We start from the raw sequence: 14,917 nt of genomic DNA on the forward strand, positions 1-14,917 counted from the left end.
GTCCCGCTCCGGATCAGGGCGTGGGGGGCGGCTTAGGGGAGGGGCAGGAGCCCTGGCTGTCAAAGCTGGCGGCGCGGCCGTGCCACTGCGGGGAGACACAGAGGGAGCGGGGTCTGAGCGAGCCGGAGCCGAGAGTGCCCCGTGCCTGGCACGGCCCGGGGCCAGGCTGGGCAGGGCCCTGGGCACCGTGGTGCGGGGTGAGGCGCCCCTGCCCACGGCGCGGGTTGGAACCGGGTGCTTTAAGGCCCTCTCCAGCCCAAGTCTGTGATCTGAAACGCTTCCCATCCCTTTCCCACGCTCCCTGTCTGCTCTGCTGCAGTCTCCTCTCTACGGCATCCTTCAACTTACTGAACGCCTGCGTTTAACCGCCGAGGGGGAATCAGTGAGCAATGGAGAGCATCGCTCTGTAAACCCAGGCGCAGGCGGAGGGCTGCTCGCAGAGGAGGCAGCGCAAACGCAGCAGTGTGCTGGGGAGGCAAAGCTTGCTCTGGGGTCAGCTTTCTGCTGCTCCCTGGCTCAGTGCTTTCTGGTTTACAGAGCCTGGCCGGTGATTTCCCTCCACAGAAGCCTCAGTGCCCACAGGGCCAGGGACACTTCCCAAAGTGAAAACCACGTCAGTGGATGTAGCAAGTACGGTTTTTACCACGCTTATGGATCATACATTATCAGTGATCAGCCCTGGGGGCTATTAGAACCATTCAAAGCCATCGCTCTTCAAGCCTTTGAGCACTTGCCCATCTCCCCATCCTGTTTGATCGCATCCAAACGACCAACGACAGACATCCCCCAGAGACAACAGGAGGCACAGCGCTCCCAGTGCTCCCTTCTCCCCACGGATCAATTCCCTCCTCTCCTGCATGAGCAGAAACCCTTTGGCTCATGTCAATGCTCTGGCGTGTACGGATTTCACTTGTGTGGCTGAAAAGTCATTCAGTAAGAGTGGCCCTCCCTGGGTCGGGCCTGCCCATGCAGCACAGGGAGCACGGTCCTGTTCCTCTGGAGCCAGCTGGCAGAGCCTGACTCTTAGCGTCCACTTCATAAATGTGCATTTTGATGGCTAGAGATAGGGGCAAGAACCGGGCCAGCTTCCTTCCCCTAAGAGGCAGTGGGTGTAAAGCAGCTCACGGTGCAGATCTGCATCACACGCACTGCATTTCATCGGGGCTGAGCAGGAACTGGGACTGGAGGAGCTGGGAAGCTTGTTCTTCCCAGCACCTGCCCTCAAGTAGGAGAACAGCTTCTTCTCTGTGTCTCCTCTCAAACGTATTTGCTAAAAGCCCTGAGGAACTGATAATGGGGAGAAAATCTCCCACTGAGAATTACCAATAGAACAGCAGAGAAGCAGAGAGTACCATGAAAACGGTTTTTTTGGCACCTCTCTGCCTCGTTCTGCCTCTGGTTACAGCGTTTGATCGTGCAAAGATGTAACGGAAACTCTTCCAAGAGCAGGTTCAAGTAACCTGTGTGCCTGAGCAGCCCGGGGCTGGGGTCTCTTCTTTCCATCAGGAAAGGTGACCCATTCACTGTGCAATTGAACAGTCACAAGCAGCTCAATGCAAGTCAAACATGCCCAAAAGTCTGGAGGGGGCCGGATTTGCATGGCTTTAAAGATAAACGGTTGCTCTTCATTAGGGGCATGACTTGGCCCTCAGCAGCGGGTTTCATCTACAGCGAGGTTTTGAAGAGCTCAGTGCCCCTGTGCTGAACCGGAGGCACTTGGCAACATGAAAGACCCATTTTGCATCTCGCTGCTGCTGCTCTCTGAGACCCGAGTTCGTCTTTTAGAGAGAACAGAGAAATCTCCGACTTTCAGAAGTCCCCTTCAAGATGTGCTGTAATTTTCTATTGCTTTTTATAGAGCCATCGCTTTTAACCTGCCTGATGGATGCTTTGGGAAGCGCAGAGGAAATGGCAACGGGTGGGATGATTGAAGTACCTTGGGGAGGTCACGGTGGGACCTCCGGGCTGAAGAATGGGAGCAGGTTTGTGCTGAGGACAGGAGTTTATTGTGAGGATAACTGAAAAACGCATCAGGGATTCTGGTCTTCTGCTCACAAACTCTTCCAAATGGCTGTGTGAGGACAGTGCTTAGAAGCCTGTAATTAATGATTCATTTGCACATGTTCTGTCTCTAACGATGATGGTCATTACAGAAGTACCCTCATTATGTTTGGTTACTCACTGCTGATAAATATGGAGCAACCAAACACAATGGAATGTAACAGGAGCAAGCTTCCCTGAAGGCTCCAGCGATGAAAGAGAGGAAAGGGCAACTCCTTCATGGAGGAAGGGCTAGAATCGTGCTGCCGACCCAGGAATGAGGGGGTTGGGATGTGTTGGTGCTGCGGCTGTGGAACAGACCCAGTGCTCCCAGGGTCTCATGTTAAGGAGCCAAGCCCACAGCACAGGAGGAGGCTTGGCCCAGGAAGCACAGCCCCAGGGGCACCAGGGTCCGTCCATCCCAAAGTGCTGTGGTGGGAGCTGAGGGCCGGGGCCAGGCCATGCTCCTGGTGGAACACATCCCTGAGGGACCATTCCTGAGAGCATCACCAGAACCTGGGACTGGGGCTGCCCCATCGCTGTCAGTGCTCAAGGCCAGGTTGGACACAGGGCCTTGGAGCAAGCTGCTCCAGTGCAAGGGGTCCCTGCCCGTGGCAGGGGTTGGCGCTGAAGGAGCTTTAAGGTCCCTTCCTATGCAGGGCAGGATGCCTTCCTCACCCAGTGTGTGGGCATCCAACACGGAGCAGCACTGAGCAGCTCTGCGTTCAGGGTTCACAGCTCCAGTCACCCGCTCCTCAATTTATGCACTCAGAAAGACAATTCAATGGCAGCCTTTCTGCTTTTAGTGTAAGGTCAAGCACTCAATCAGGAAAGACATTGATGTACAGCAGAGGCCATCAGCTATCGCTCTGGCAAAGAGAGACAGTCATGAGGATCAGCTAGAGAGCAAACGCTCCATTTGCTGCTGTCTGGCTGCAAATGCCTTTGATGATGAAGATGATGAAGATGAAGGCGACTGCTCAGGATTCCAGCACAGCCTGAGCTCCCTCCATGAAGAAATGAGGGTGGGAAAGGGGTGGAGGGTCAGAGCTTCTCCCTCAGCATCGGCATCCACGTGCAGATGGAGTGAGCAGCCGGCAGCCTGGGGGCCGGGACTGATGGAGTGTGACCCTGCATCCCACCACCAGCCTCTCTGTGCGTGGGGACCCTGACCTGAGGATATGGGACACAAAACCCAAGTTGCTTTTAGAATGCACACACACACAGAGGATGATGATGCGATTGCTCAGAACCACAAATCCCATTTCCCATGAATTTGTCCTGTTCCGTCTGGTTGCTTTGTTATTCTTTAAGGGACTTGCAGACAGCGGTGCTAACAACTAAAGGGAGCATTTGCTGGCTGGCTCGGAGGAGCAGCTGACGGCAGAATACCAGAAGAGATGATCAGAAGCTTTGTTCCTCTGCTTTTGAGCAGAGCTCCTGACCTATGCACGGGAGGGGAACATGATTCACTCAGGTTGTTCTTGCAGCGTCTGGGGGGCTCAGCAGAGGTTTTCAAAGCACACCTGAGCAGGTGACTCATGTGCAATGGCTCCCAGGCTCCTCTGGATTCTGCACAACGGTTATGTGGGGTTCTCATTGATCATCAGAAACCTCTCAGGGATCTTTCTCTCCATCTCCCACGTGCAGTAGGAGGAGCTCCCGGCCCTGGGGCGGCCAGGGCCGTGCTGTGGGGTGCTGCACACGATCGGACCTGCGCTGGTGATGGATCCCTGTGCTCCCGTGGCGGTGTGCGGGCACCCACTGCCTGCGCAGACAGCTCCGGCTCACGTGTGGGATGCCGGTGTGCGAGCATGGAAAGGGCAGTGACAGCCTGGTGCTGCTGCTCAGCACCCACTGCACCGACTGCGTCCCTGCCAGAGGAAAGAGCCGGTCTCAAAGATACAGAGGGTTTGGTGCATGCTGAGTCAGACTGGAGGGTAACCGAGCCAGGAGCCTGCCTTCCAGTGGAGCTCAGCATCAAGGGGGGGGGGGGGGGGAAGACGCTTTTTGTTTCGTACTCTGGCTCTGAGGGAAAAAGTCTCCTCAGGCCAGACGCAGCGAGAGGTTTTATTGCCTTTGGCCACAAATGCTGCCTTTCTTCTCACACCTGAAGTGTCAGTGGCGCCTGTGCCAATTTCCGCATCTCTCCCCTTCAGAATTTATGACCTAAATCGGGCAAAGCCCCAAAGAGCTCTATGGGAGGGTGAGAAAATGGAGAGCAAGGAGGAAAAAAACGCTAGAGATGGTCAGAATGGTACCCACGCGTTTCAGCCCTGGTTTATAATCTGGGGCCGCAGCAAGTGAATCTCTTTCTCTGGGGATGCTTAAAGCAATCCCATTTGTTCTATTTATTCTCCCTCAAAGGCTTGGAGATGAGTCAACAGCAAAATCGTTTAGGATGAGGAAATGGGAAGTTGAACTGGGCGATGCCTCGGGGCAATCGGTGCGCAATCAAACAGCGCTCCCCTCCCTTGCTGCTCCCAATCCCTGATTTAGAAACAAAAAGCAAAGAAAGAGAAAGGAAAAGGCAGCAGAGGCAGAGGCGCACCCGTGAGCTCAGCCCCTCTCCCTGCTGCGCGCTCCAGGAGCTATTTCCAGACCAGACAGAAACGTTTCCTGGAGTTCATTTCTGGTGAGAAAATTCCCTCAGCTCTTGTCAGGAAACCCCAGGGAGCTCTCGGGAGCCGCTCCCCGGCTTCTCCTGCACAGGTCGCGCGTTAAAAGGGAAGAACAACTCCACAAACCTCTTTGAAAGACTTCTTCACCTCCACTAACGGATGCCAGTGCGCTATGGGCTTGCGTGGGTACGCCAGCATCTCGTTCCAGTGGTCTCTGCCCAGCCCCTCGGCATTGACCCCCACGCGGCAAACCCCGATGATCTCGTTGTGACCCACTCTGAGGAGCAAGAGAACAGCAGCAGCGGTGTCACTCAGATCGCCTGTGCCTGCTGAGGCTGCTGGCCCTGTGGGGTGGTGATGATTTGCAGGACAAGCAAATAGTGAAGGGGAACACAGTCCTCACTCAAGAAAATGCCATAAAGCAAAGGACCAGCTTTAAGCAGTTACTATTCTAGCAGGTAATTCTCCATCACCATAAATATCAATGACACTTTAACAATAAATCACTAGAGACAAAGTGATGGCACAGAGCCATGCAACCACAGCCCTGATGCTATGGAAAATGGCTGCTGAACAGGAAAACCTGCATCCAATGGGACATTTTCCCCTCCAGCCCTCCACAGCCTCCCACCTACCGATCATAATCCATGACAGAGATGAGCAGGCTGACTTGATCCATGTTCTCGGGGGGAATGTCAAAGATTATTGCTTCATTGTAAGTGGGATTAAGTGTGTTTTTCTTTATGGTGGTTTTCTTCTTTTTCAGTCTTCGCCCGTCACAGAGCAAAGACACTTTGACATATGGATCTGGGGAGGAAGAGGTAGGAAAAGGCCTTCTGCTTATGGAGGTTTCTTTTGTTACCATCACCACATAGAAACAGCATTATCAAAGGGTGACTGTATGTCACCATGAGCTAAAGGCACCCTCAAATGTACTTTTAGGAATATGGATGTCTGGGTACCAGCTGAATCCACCACCTCTTGTACTGGTGTGAGTGATGTTGGGAGGTCCAGGCCCTGCAGAACCAGCCATGAAGACTGCCTGGGAGGCCGAATCAGCCACTTCCATCAAGTTTTGATAAGGGTTTGCAAGCGTAAGGAGGCCCCTTCTCAAACCAAGAGCCAGTATCCATTGGGTGACAATGCACACTCAAGCATTCGAGCTTGCTTTAATTGCACGGCCACAGACAGCAAACCAGTGCTTCCTCTAAGCAAAATCAGAACTTGTCTAAAAGAGCACAATACAATGCAGCATTGTGGCAATCTGAACTTTTGCAGGGATCCTTCCAGAACTACCCAATTGCTAACACTGTATAGCAGAGTTGAGTAAGGGAATTTTAAAGCCCATTATCCCAATGTCAAAGAGCAGAGAAAGAAAAAGGATTAGAGCAGCTCTGCTTCCCACTGGCTGATGATGGCAGAATGCCCTCAAGTTACAAATAGCTCCTGTTTGCTGTAAGGGCTGCTCAGGCCATTTCAATGCATTTTCAAGTAACAGTTAAACGTGCAATGTATTCTTGCAGAAACACTGAACTGGCTCAATCTGAAGTCTCAACTCACAGACATTTCAGATGGGATCAAGCTCCAACTGTGTAGAAACACTGAATGCAAGAGGCTCTTACCATATTGTTAGTGCTTTTAGTACAAGTCATCAATTAAATTCAAACACTGTGATGGTGAGCTCTGGGAAAGAAATTGCTTTTTTATGTTGAAATCCACGATTTGTGCATGCTGCGGTTGCAAGTCCCTTTGGAACTGTGGGTGCAGACAGTGTTCAGGTGACTTTGATCCTAACGTTTGAGTACTGGTCACTGTGCAGGAGAAGGAATATTCCCATGGGATTTATCCATGATCCTTTCCTAATCTTGGGGTGAAATGATTGATTGAATAACTAAAGGAGTTATTTGATGGAGAATTCCCTACTCACATGGCACTGCCAGGGTCAGTATCTGCAACAGAGCTGAAGCGCTCAGCCCGAGGGATGGATCAGAGCTTTGACACTGCAAACCCTTCAGCAGGGATGGGAAAGCTGTGTGTGTATAATCACCTTCCCTGGAGTCATGCCTTGGGGAGTGGGATTTAAAGATAATTCTACTTTTAAGCTTCTGTTCATACTTAAACCATGGACAAAGCTTTGTTGGGTTTTTGTGCCGTGACACAGCCTCGGCATAGAGAGATGTATGCCCACTATCCATTGAGGCTACCTGGAGGGAGAAGGAGGAAGTGTGGATGCTATGGGGTCCTTCTCAGCCATCGAGCACCTACCTGAGTAGCCAGTGATATCCATAGCCTTGAGATTCCTGCATTTTATGACAGTCAAGGTGAGGCGACCTGCAGTTGGCAAATAGCACAGGGAAAACATGATCTCCCCCAGGTCCACGCTTTCCTTCAATAAAACAGAGAACACGACATTGGAAACGTGCAGGAACCAGCTCACTGCCTCCACCCACCACGCAATGCTTTGTGCAGGGCTCCCACAGCACTCACACTGCAGCAGGCTTTGCTCTGCTGTCATTCTGCTGTGTTTGACACTTCACTGCTGGGAGGTGCTTCCAGTGTATCCCAACATTACCTGGCTAAAAGGAATATAGGAACAGGAGAAAAAAATGTGTGTCCAGATGTTACAGCTTCAAATCATAGCTAAGGACCATTTCCATTGCCTCGGTGAAGTGTGTGCTTCCAATTGGAGCATCACAGCTAATGCTCTTCTCTTTTTCTGCTCCGTTGCTTACACAGGAGTGAAGTGAGAACTAACACCAAATGAAGGCCACCAGGAAATCACATCAGCCTCAAGTTTTGCTTGAATGGACAGCATGGATCTTCCAGTGCCAAGTGTGTGACGCTACCATCTGTTTCCTCAGGTGGAGGAACGGGATGCAAATACAGACCACAGGAAGGTGAGACCCTGTACACTGCAACAAATGCAACAAGTGGCTTTTAGGACACTCCAGTAATAGGGGGTTATGGACTTTGTTGGTGCCCAACACATCACCAGGGAATGCGAAGGATGCACTGACAGTGATTTCTGAGCATGGATCACTAACCCGTTACAGACGGGGGATCAGAGCTTTCAAAGAACAATGAATTACCCTGTTCAGTGGCAATTGAGCTTTTAGACTGTGACCAGCTTGGACCACCAACCCCTGCGAGATGCCTTCAGAGAGCAAAAAAGTGCAGGAGAAGGCATGGATGTGTTTGTATGGGAGCAGGGAATTGTCAGCAGGTGGCACTCAGGAATGTTTGGTGCTTTCTGCATTACAGAGCCCAATGCAATTTGCTCTTTTAGTGCCCCATAAAACAACATTATACATCGCTCTTAGCACCTCTTGTACACGCAGCCTTATCTACTACACCTCCTAAAAGCCCATTCCATCATTGCCTTGCTCATGGGAATTCAGAAGAAAACAGCAAAAACCCAACCCAGAAATACTATTTAAATTAGAAAGCAGGAACACGCGAAGTCAGCAGAAAGATTCCCAAACACCCCCCAAAAAATGAATTAAAGGAAATTATCTTAATTTGTACATACAGATCTCACATCTGTAGAGCAAACAACTCGTCTATTTTTGGAAAGAGAGTGTTTGATTCATTTCAATGGCACATAATGATCTGCTGAAAAGAAATTGTAGCTCTTAGTAGTAGAGTGATGGAACTAGAAAGACAAGTAAATGCACTTAAAGCTTTGTTAAGTGTTAGGAGAATAGATCTCTTGATGGCTGAGATTCGTGCCAAATTATTCCCTTCTCTAGTAAGGCAAGGATGGGATATTTATTCCATGGGCAGAATACTGATGAACGTCATAGAAAAGTCTTGATTCTTGACAGGGCTTCACTTGACTAAAAACTGAATTAAGAAGCTTCTCAAGCACCGAGTACACTAAAGACCCAACGGCAGCAGGGTGTTTTCTGGCCAGAACAACGTGTGACGCGACTCGTATCTAAATAAACGTTGTCTCCGAAGGTGCTGTTTGCTGGTAAATAGGAACTTAATGATCTCACCCACTCGGAGTTCCTCCTCTGATCCCTCTCTCTAATGAGCCCACAGCATCCTAAACAGCTTGCCTTCCAAGGCGACACAATGAGCTCGAGTCCCAGCCTTGCCGTCAGTAGCTGCCAATGAAAGACGTGGAAGCATTTACTGAGTTCTGATCCCTATACCTTTAGTACCTCTTGATGTGTCCTCCTGGAGTGAACTTCTTGCTTCACAAAATATTACTAAAGGTGCCTTATGAAGGGGCCAGGATCGTTTCCATCACACATGAAATTGCTTTTGGAGCCCCTGCAGCTTCTCATTCACGGCTTCATTTCAGCTGCAGCCTCTTGGCTGCATCGGGTGCCCCCGCATCACGCTGCTGCCTCGGAGGCTGCTGAGCTCCATGAAACCAGCTTTACCACTGGGGTCACTGTGCCCCGAGAGCTGACCCAAGCTCTGCTCCTTGCTGCCTGGCTCCAATGTGGCCGATGTCAGAGGACAGAGCTCACAGAGCCTCATTCATTCAGTGTCTGAAAACGAGCCCGCAGAGATAGCACTAGAGAGGGCAGTTTACTTTTCAAACACGGCACTTCTCGTTACCTGCAGATGCATTCTTCCACTTTTAGCATGAATTGCTTCACACTGCACAGAGCCTGAAGAAATAACTGCACTGAGGAGGCGCTTTGCAAGGAGCACCTGCGAACACTGCTGCTGCATCAGAACTGAGCTTGAGGGCTGGGGTTGCACCTTTTCATAGGATCCCAGACTGGTTTGGGTTGAAGGGAGCTTAAAGCTCCTCCAGCTCCAACCCCTGCCACAGGCAGGGACACCTTCCACTAGAGCAGCTTGCTCCAAGCCCCTGTGTCCAACCTGGCCTTGAACACTGCCAGGGATGGGGCAGCCACAGCTTCTCTGGGCACCCTGTGTTCGCATCCCCAGCTCCAGTCAGAAACTGGAGCCATTCCTCACCACAGACCTCACTGACACTGCAGAAGAGCTGAGAATGCGTATTCTGAAATGATGGTTAGAAACGGTTGTTCTGTTCTCAGAGAAATGAGCACCTGAAGCTCACTGTGTGCCGGCTGCACTGAGCCCTGTGTTTGCAGCACAGTGCAGCAGCACTTGGTATCCACACAACGCACTGGCTCTGCTCTTCCGTGCATTCCTTGGTCCATGTTTCGGAGTGACAAGGGCAGGAAACCTTGGACACAGACATCAGCAGAAAGCAGCCCCATATGGGACTGTGAGAGCACTCCCTGAACATCATCTCAGCTCCTATTCCTCTCCTTGCACTGAGAGGACCTGTTCAGGGTATAAAATGAACATAAATCGGTCCTTGGCCTCCTTGCATTAGGTTAAGAGATTTTTCTTTGCAACCATAAACACAGGAGGGTGAAAATCACATCCCGTGGGTACCTGATTTTCTTGCAGATTATAGACCCTGGGACATTTCCAGCATTCCTATCAGTACTTCCTAGGGAATAATGGAAGCTGTGAATCAATAACCTCTGCAGATTTGAAACCAACAATGCTTCACTGATTCACAGGCTGTACACTCATCAATCCAATAGCTGAGTGCCAGCGATTTGAATAGCTTCTGTCATTGCCTAAGTGTGTCCCGATCTTCTAACCCACACAGTTGATGGAATGTATTATTAGTCACCCAGGGCTTTCTTTGGCTATTATGAAAACTGTATTTACCCTTCTCATTTGTGATTAAACAGAAATGTCCTTGGGTGTGTGAGAGCTGACTGAGATGTCCCAATATTGGCCCATTCCCAAAGAATGGCACAGGAAGGATGAGGGGATGGAGCCAAATGTGGCACTTGCCATTCCTGTGGGAGGCCTGCAGGGTTGCTGCACGATGCGTCTTGGGCATGATGTTGGCTCTGCTCCTCTCACACCTTCTTTGGAAGCTTTTTCCTCACCAAGCCTCCTGTTGGTGTCTCTCGCCCTGGTTTTGGGTTGGTTTTGGTTGGTTGGGGTTTTCCCCATTGAATTAATTCATTTCAGTAGGGAAACCTCCCCTATTCCCCACAGAACCATGCCAGCAAAACACAGAACACACCCAGGCTAAGAACCCCGCACCTGGCTGCAGTGGGGTGCTTTACGTGCTTTTCTTGTCCCAGTTGCATTCCTGCTCCCAGGTCTTTCCCCCTTCAAGCTCTTGAAGCTTTGCCATGCTCTTTGCGTGCTGATCATAGAGCAAGGAAAGGGAAACCCCGGGGTTCCCCACCAGGGCACATCACAACCTGGCAGGGCTGCGTCTTGCAGGCAGAGCAAATGCAAACAGGCAGATGCCCCCACAAGGCACCCACATGTGTGATGCCCCTTGTTCTGCTCCCAGCAGCCCTTGGCCAGGTGAACGATGCACCCGAGGCTGCTGTGTTCCCTTTCGTTCCCCTTCACTAACGATGGCAGGCACGGCTGTTTGTGGGTTGGAAGCCACGAGCGCCCGCACCCTGCCACAGCACCGCGCAGCCGGGAGCTGATCCTCTGGAGCAGGTACTCACCGTTGTGGCGTACTGGATGTCCTGCCAGATGGAAGTCTCCCGGGAAAGGTCTGAGGCCTCGAACAGGTTCTCCAGGATGACTTCTCCTATCATGTCATGCCTGGAGAACCTGTCGAAGTCAAAGACGCTCAGGTGGAGCTTCCTGCTCCCCAGCTCCTCGTGGGGCACGGGGAAGTGGAAGGACTCATCGAAGGTGGGGTTCAGGGTCTTCCTGTGCACCCGTGTCTGGAACTTGCGCTTTCTGTCGGGCAGGAGGTAGATCTTCACGTAGGGGTCAGAGCTGCCACAGAAGTCTTTGGCTGGCAGGTCGAACGCCCTGAGGATGCGCACGCTCAGCGTCTCGCTCTCGTAGTCGTACTTGAGGGTGAAGTTGATTTTCCCACAGGTTTTTGCTGCCTCTTTCTTGGGGTCCTCAGAGTCAACAGATTTTTGCTTGTAGAGCTCGGGTTTGATGCGCCCGATGCTGGTCGGCTGCTCGGCCACGGCCGGCACGTCCATGCCGTAGTCCATGCTGGACACGTGCATCTGCCGAGGAAGGTGCCTCTTGAAGGAGATGTGCCTGCAGGAGGAGCACACAACAGCTCTGTGCTTTCCAAGGGTATTTCTCTCCTTTGCCTCCCTTACTACTGTTAAGAAAGCAGGGAGAGCGCGGAGCGCTGCTGACTGCCACGTGGGAGCCATGTACGGTATGGAAGTGAACCCGGAGGGAACACCGCCGGTGCTCACAGGAACCAGTCCAGCACATCTCCTAACTCCAGAGTGTGCCTGCGACAAGGTGCATCGTTTCACCTGTTACAGGAGAAACTGCAAACAGCTAAATATATGAGACCCGACAACTCCTTCACCAAGACACAGGCTAGCCACTATGAACACTCAGTCCTTACAATTCCAGGAAGCATAGAATCACAGATACCAGCACTAAAAAGCTTTTAAAGTGAGAGAACCACAACGAGCTCAGAAAGTTACGTTTTATTCTGGGTATTGCTGCTTCCAGACTCTGACCAGAAACGATAGATAATTCTTGATGGGGAGGGACGCAGAGCCTCATTCGAAAGCTGTCTCTTGCCTTGAGCTCCCCTTCAGCACACGGGAAACCATGTGTACCAAAGCTTTATCTAAGCAAAGCATAAGAGCTTTCTGTGGGCTCATGGCATTACTTCAGATTATCTGGTGTTTACAAGAGCAGTTTTATGGAGCCATTTAACCATGCTAATAAATGGTACAGCCAGAGCAGTAGCTTCTGGTGATCCACGGTGCTGGAGCCCTCACTTCTCCTTGGCAGGTTCCTCAAAGGTGTTTTGGCCTGGGCTAAGCTGGGCTGTCAGAGATCCCAAACCGCATCCCTGGGTCTGGCTGCCTGCCTGCGGTTCATGCTGGGCTCTTTCGCTTGAGAAAGTGGGTTTGAAACCTTCCCACATGTGCCCAAGTCCCGCTCTGCTTGTGCTCATTCATCCAGGCTGAGCTTTCTTCTCTTCCCTTGGGAACTTGCAATAAAAGCAGAAGGAGCTCGTGCGTGACAGAGGCCGTCGGCTGCCCACAAAGCAGCGCAGCCAAATAAGAGTGTGTGGCACAACTGCAGGCAGCACCGTGGTGACGTTAACTCCAGCTTCTTCCAAGAGAAGGCTGTGACCCAGGCCTTATCAATCCTGCAACATCACAGCCCATCTGAGCAGTGTCTGCTTGCCCAGTCACGCTCTCACATACAGCATGGGCACAGCCAACAGAGCAAGCAGAAGTGCTGGGGGCAGCCAGGAGCCTGCGATCACCCTTTCCTGTCCCACTTTCTCAGCCTGATGTCAAGGAGAAGGCACCGTATTTCTCAGTGCTCTTGCCAAGGAAGTGTCCCGGGGTCTGTGCAGCCTTACCCTGGCTCCCCCCAGGGTGATGCTGACATCTCTGTCCCCAGCTGAGACAGACCCACATGGGGCGCAGCTGGTTCTAAGCTTGTGCACCGAGCGATGCGTCAGCTCTGCTTATCTAATTGTGTCTGCTGGGAGCCACAGCAATGAGGGAGAGCAGAGAGGTCTGACTGTGCCTGACAGCATCCCATCAGCAAGGCTTCAGCCTGCCTCTCATCTTCCAGCAAATTACAATAGCCAAAGCGTTCTGACAGCTTGACACAATGAGGTCAGGTCACAGTAATAGGGATTGAATCCTGTTTTTTTTCAAAGGGCCCGCAGTAAGCCAGTCTTAGCACATTAATTGGTTAATGACACCAAGTAATCCGGCATGTAGGTGGGAGTGTTTTCTTTAGCCACCCTGAAGGTATCTGAACCTCAGGCTCCGTTAAACAGCCACCGTGAGGCGCAGCATCCCTGCAGAGCATTGCATCCCTGGCATTCAGCCCTGAGAAGGCTCCAGGAAGACCTTAGAGCAGCTCCAGTGCCTAAAGGGGCTACAAGAAACCTGGAGAGGGGCTCTGGACAAGGACCTGTAGGGACAGGGCAAGGGGAATGGCTTTAACCTGCCAGAGGGGAGACTGAGATGAGCTCTTAGGCAGAAGCTCTTCCCTGTGAGGGTGCTGAGGCGCTGGCACAGGGTGCCCAGAGAAGCTGTGGCTGCCCCATCCCTGGCAGTGTTCAAGGGCAGGCTGGACACAGGGGCTTGGAGCAAGCTGCTCCAGTGGAAGGTATCCGTGCCCATGGCAGGGGTTGGAGCTGGAGGAGCTTTAAGGTCCCTTCCAACCCAAACCAGACTCAGTGATCCCGCTCACCTGGTGGAAGACGCAGGCTCTGTTGTTTGCCGCTGGATCCGCGTGCGCCGCATGATGTGGTCCTTCATGGACATCTGCACCTCTGCGGGGATGTCTGGCGATGTGTGGCTGATCTTCACCGCTGCCTCCAGGAAACTGATGGCGCCCGTGTCCTTGAGCTTGTCTGCCATGCTCTCCTTATGGCAGCCTGCCTCGCTCTGCAGGACGGCCAGGTTAGAGGATACGGCCTTGTTCCTCCAGGGAACCCAGCACAGCTTCCAAAAGAGAAACAGGAAAGCTGCCACCAGGGCCAGTCCGCACACGATCACTATCACAGCAAGGAGGCTGACAGAAAGCTCTGTGGGGGGAGAGAAGGCAACAGCGGCAGGGAGAGGGGAGGAAGAGGGAAGGAGGAGAGAAAAGAAAAGAAAGATGGTGAGAGAGCCATAAGTAAAGGAAGAAATGTTCCAAACTGACTTAAGTCATGACTAACAGGGGGTTCTTAGCAGGTTCTGCATCAGGAGTCAAACCCAAGTGAGCATCCCCTGCAGATCAGGACCATGTCCTGCCCCAGACACAACCTGGAAGAAACACGTGTTCCAGATGGCAGAAGTTTTACACCATGATGCTTACACCAGCCATAAAACATCATTCTTGGTTTGCTTTCTGCCACTGGCAAACTGCTGAGCCTGAAATCAAGAGGAACTGCAGAACTGGGTGATGGAAACAAGCAGAAACTGCCTCTTTGCTTCATAGCACAGGTGTTGAGACACTGTATTAAAGCATCTCTCTGCCATGATCCTGGAAGCAGATTGCTGTTACGCTGTCAGTGCTCACATCTTGTCCAGATGTGCCCATGGGGAATAAAAAGTAAATACCAATAAAGAAGAAACAAATCACAAGCTGCTGATGCAGTGCAAGCAAACATGGAAGGAGGCTGTACAGAAAGTACTACACAGTCTTCCTTATTCCAAAGAGCATAGGAGCTGCGTCTGTTCTCTGCTGCTCTGAGTCACTTTTACCTCACACTCTGCATTTCAGTGTTTCAGTCTTTTTCTGGAGAGGCAAGAGCTTCCACA

General features: G+C 51.7%; 1 protein-coding gene across 2 annotated transcripts in view; it reads right to left on the reverse strand.

The window, feature by feature from the left end:
* SYT6 (synaptotagmin 6) overlaps positions 1-14,917 on the reverse strand; it is a 31,725-nt gene continuing 16,808 nt past the window's right edge. Inside the window, exons 2-7 of one of the 2 annotated variants that reach the window (XM_061454916.1) lie at positions 13,860-14,196; positions 11,147-11,705; positions 6,927-7,047; positions 5,297-5,468; positions 4,788-4,938; positions 1-85 (exon numbers count right to left, since the gene is read on the reverse strand). In XM_061454916.1, the coding sequence (XP_061310900.1) occupies positions 14-85; positions 4,788-4,938; positions 5,297-5,468; positions 6,927-7,047; positions 11,147-11,705; positions 13,860-14,196 (1,412 nt within the window). In that variant the 3' untranslated portion in view covers positions 1-13. The remainder of the gene's footprint in view (positions 86-4,787; positions 4,939-5,296; positions 5,469-6,926; positions 7,048-11,146; positions 11,706-13,859; positions 14,197-14,917) is intronic. The other variant, XM_061454915.1, reaches the window with a different exon arrangement.

The sequence above is a fragment of the Pezoporus flaviventris genome, unplaced genomic scaffold (assembly GCF_033815535.1).
Source record: "Pezoporus flaviventris isolate CSIRO_AGI_PZ_B2104156 unplaced genomic scaffold, CSIRO_AGI_Pfla_v1 ptg000017l, whole genome shotgun sequence".
Taxonomy (NCBI): Eukaryota; Metazoa; Chordata; class Aves; order Psittaciformes; family Psittacidae; genus Pezoporus; species Pezoporus flaviventris.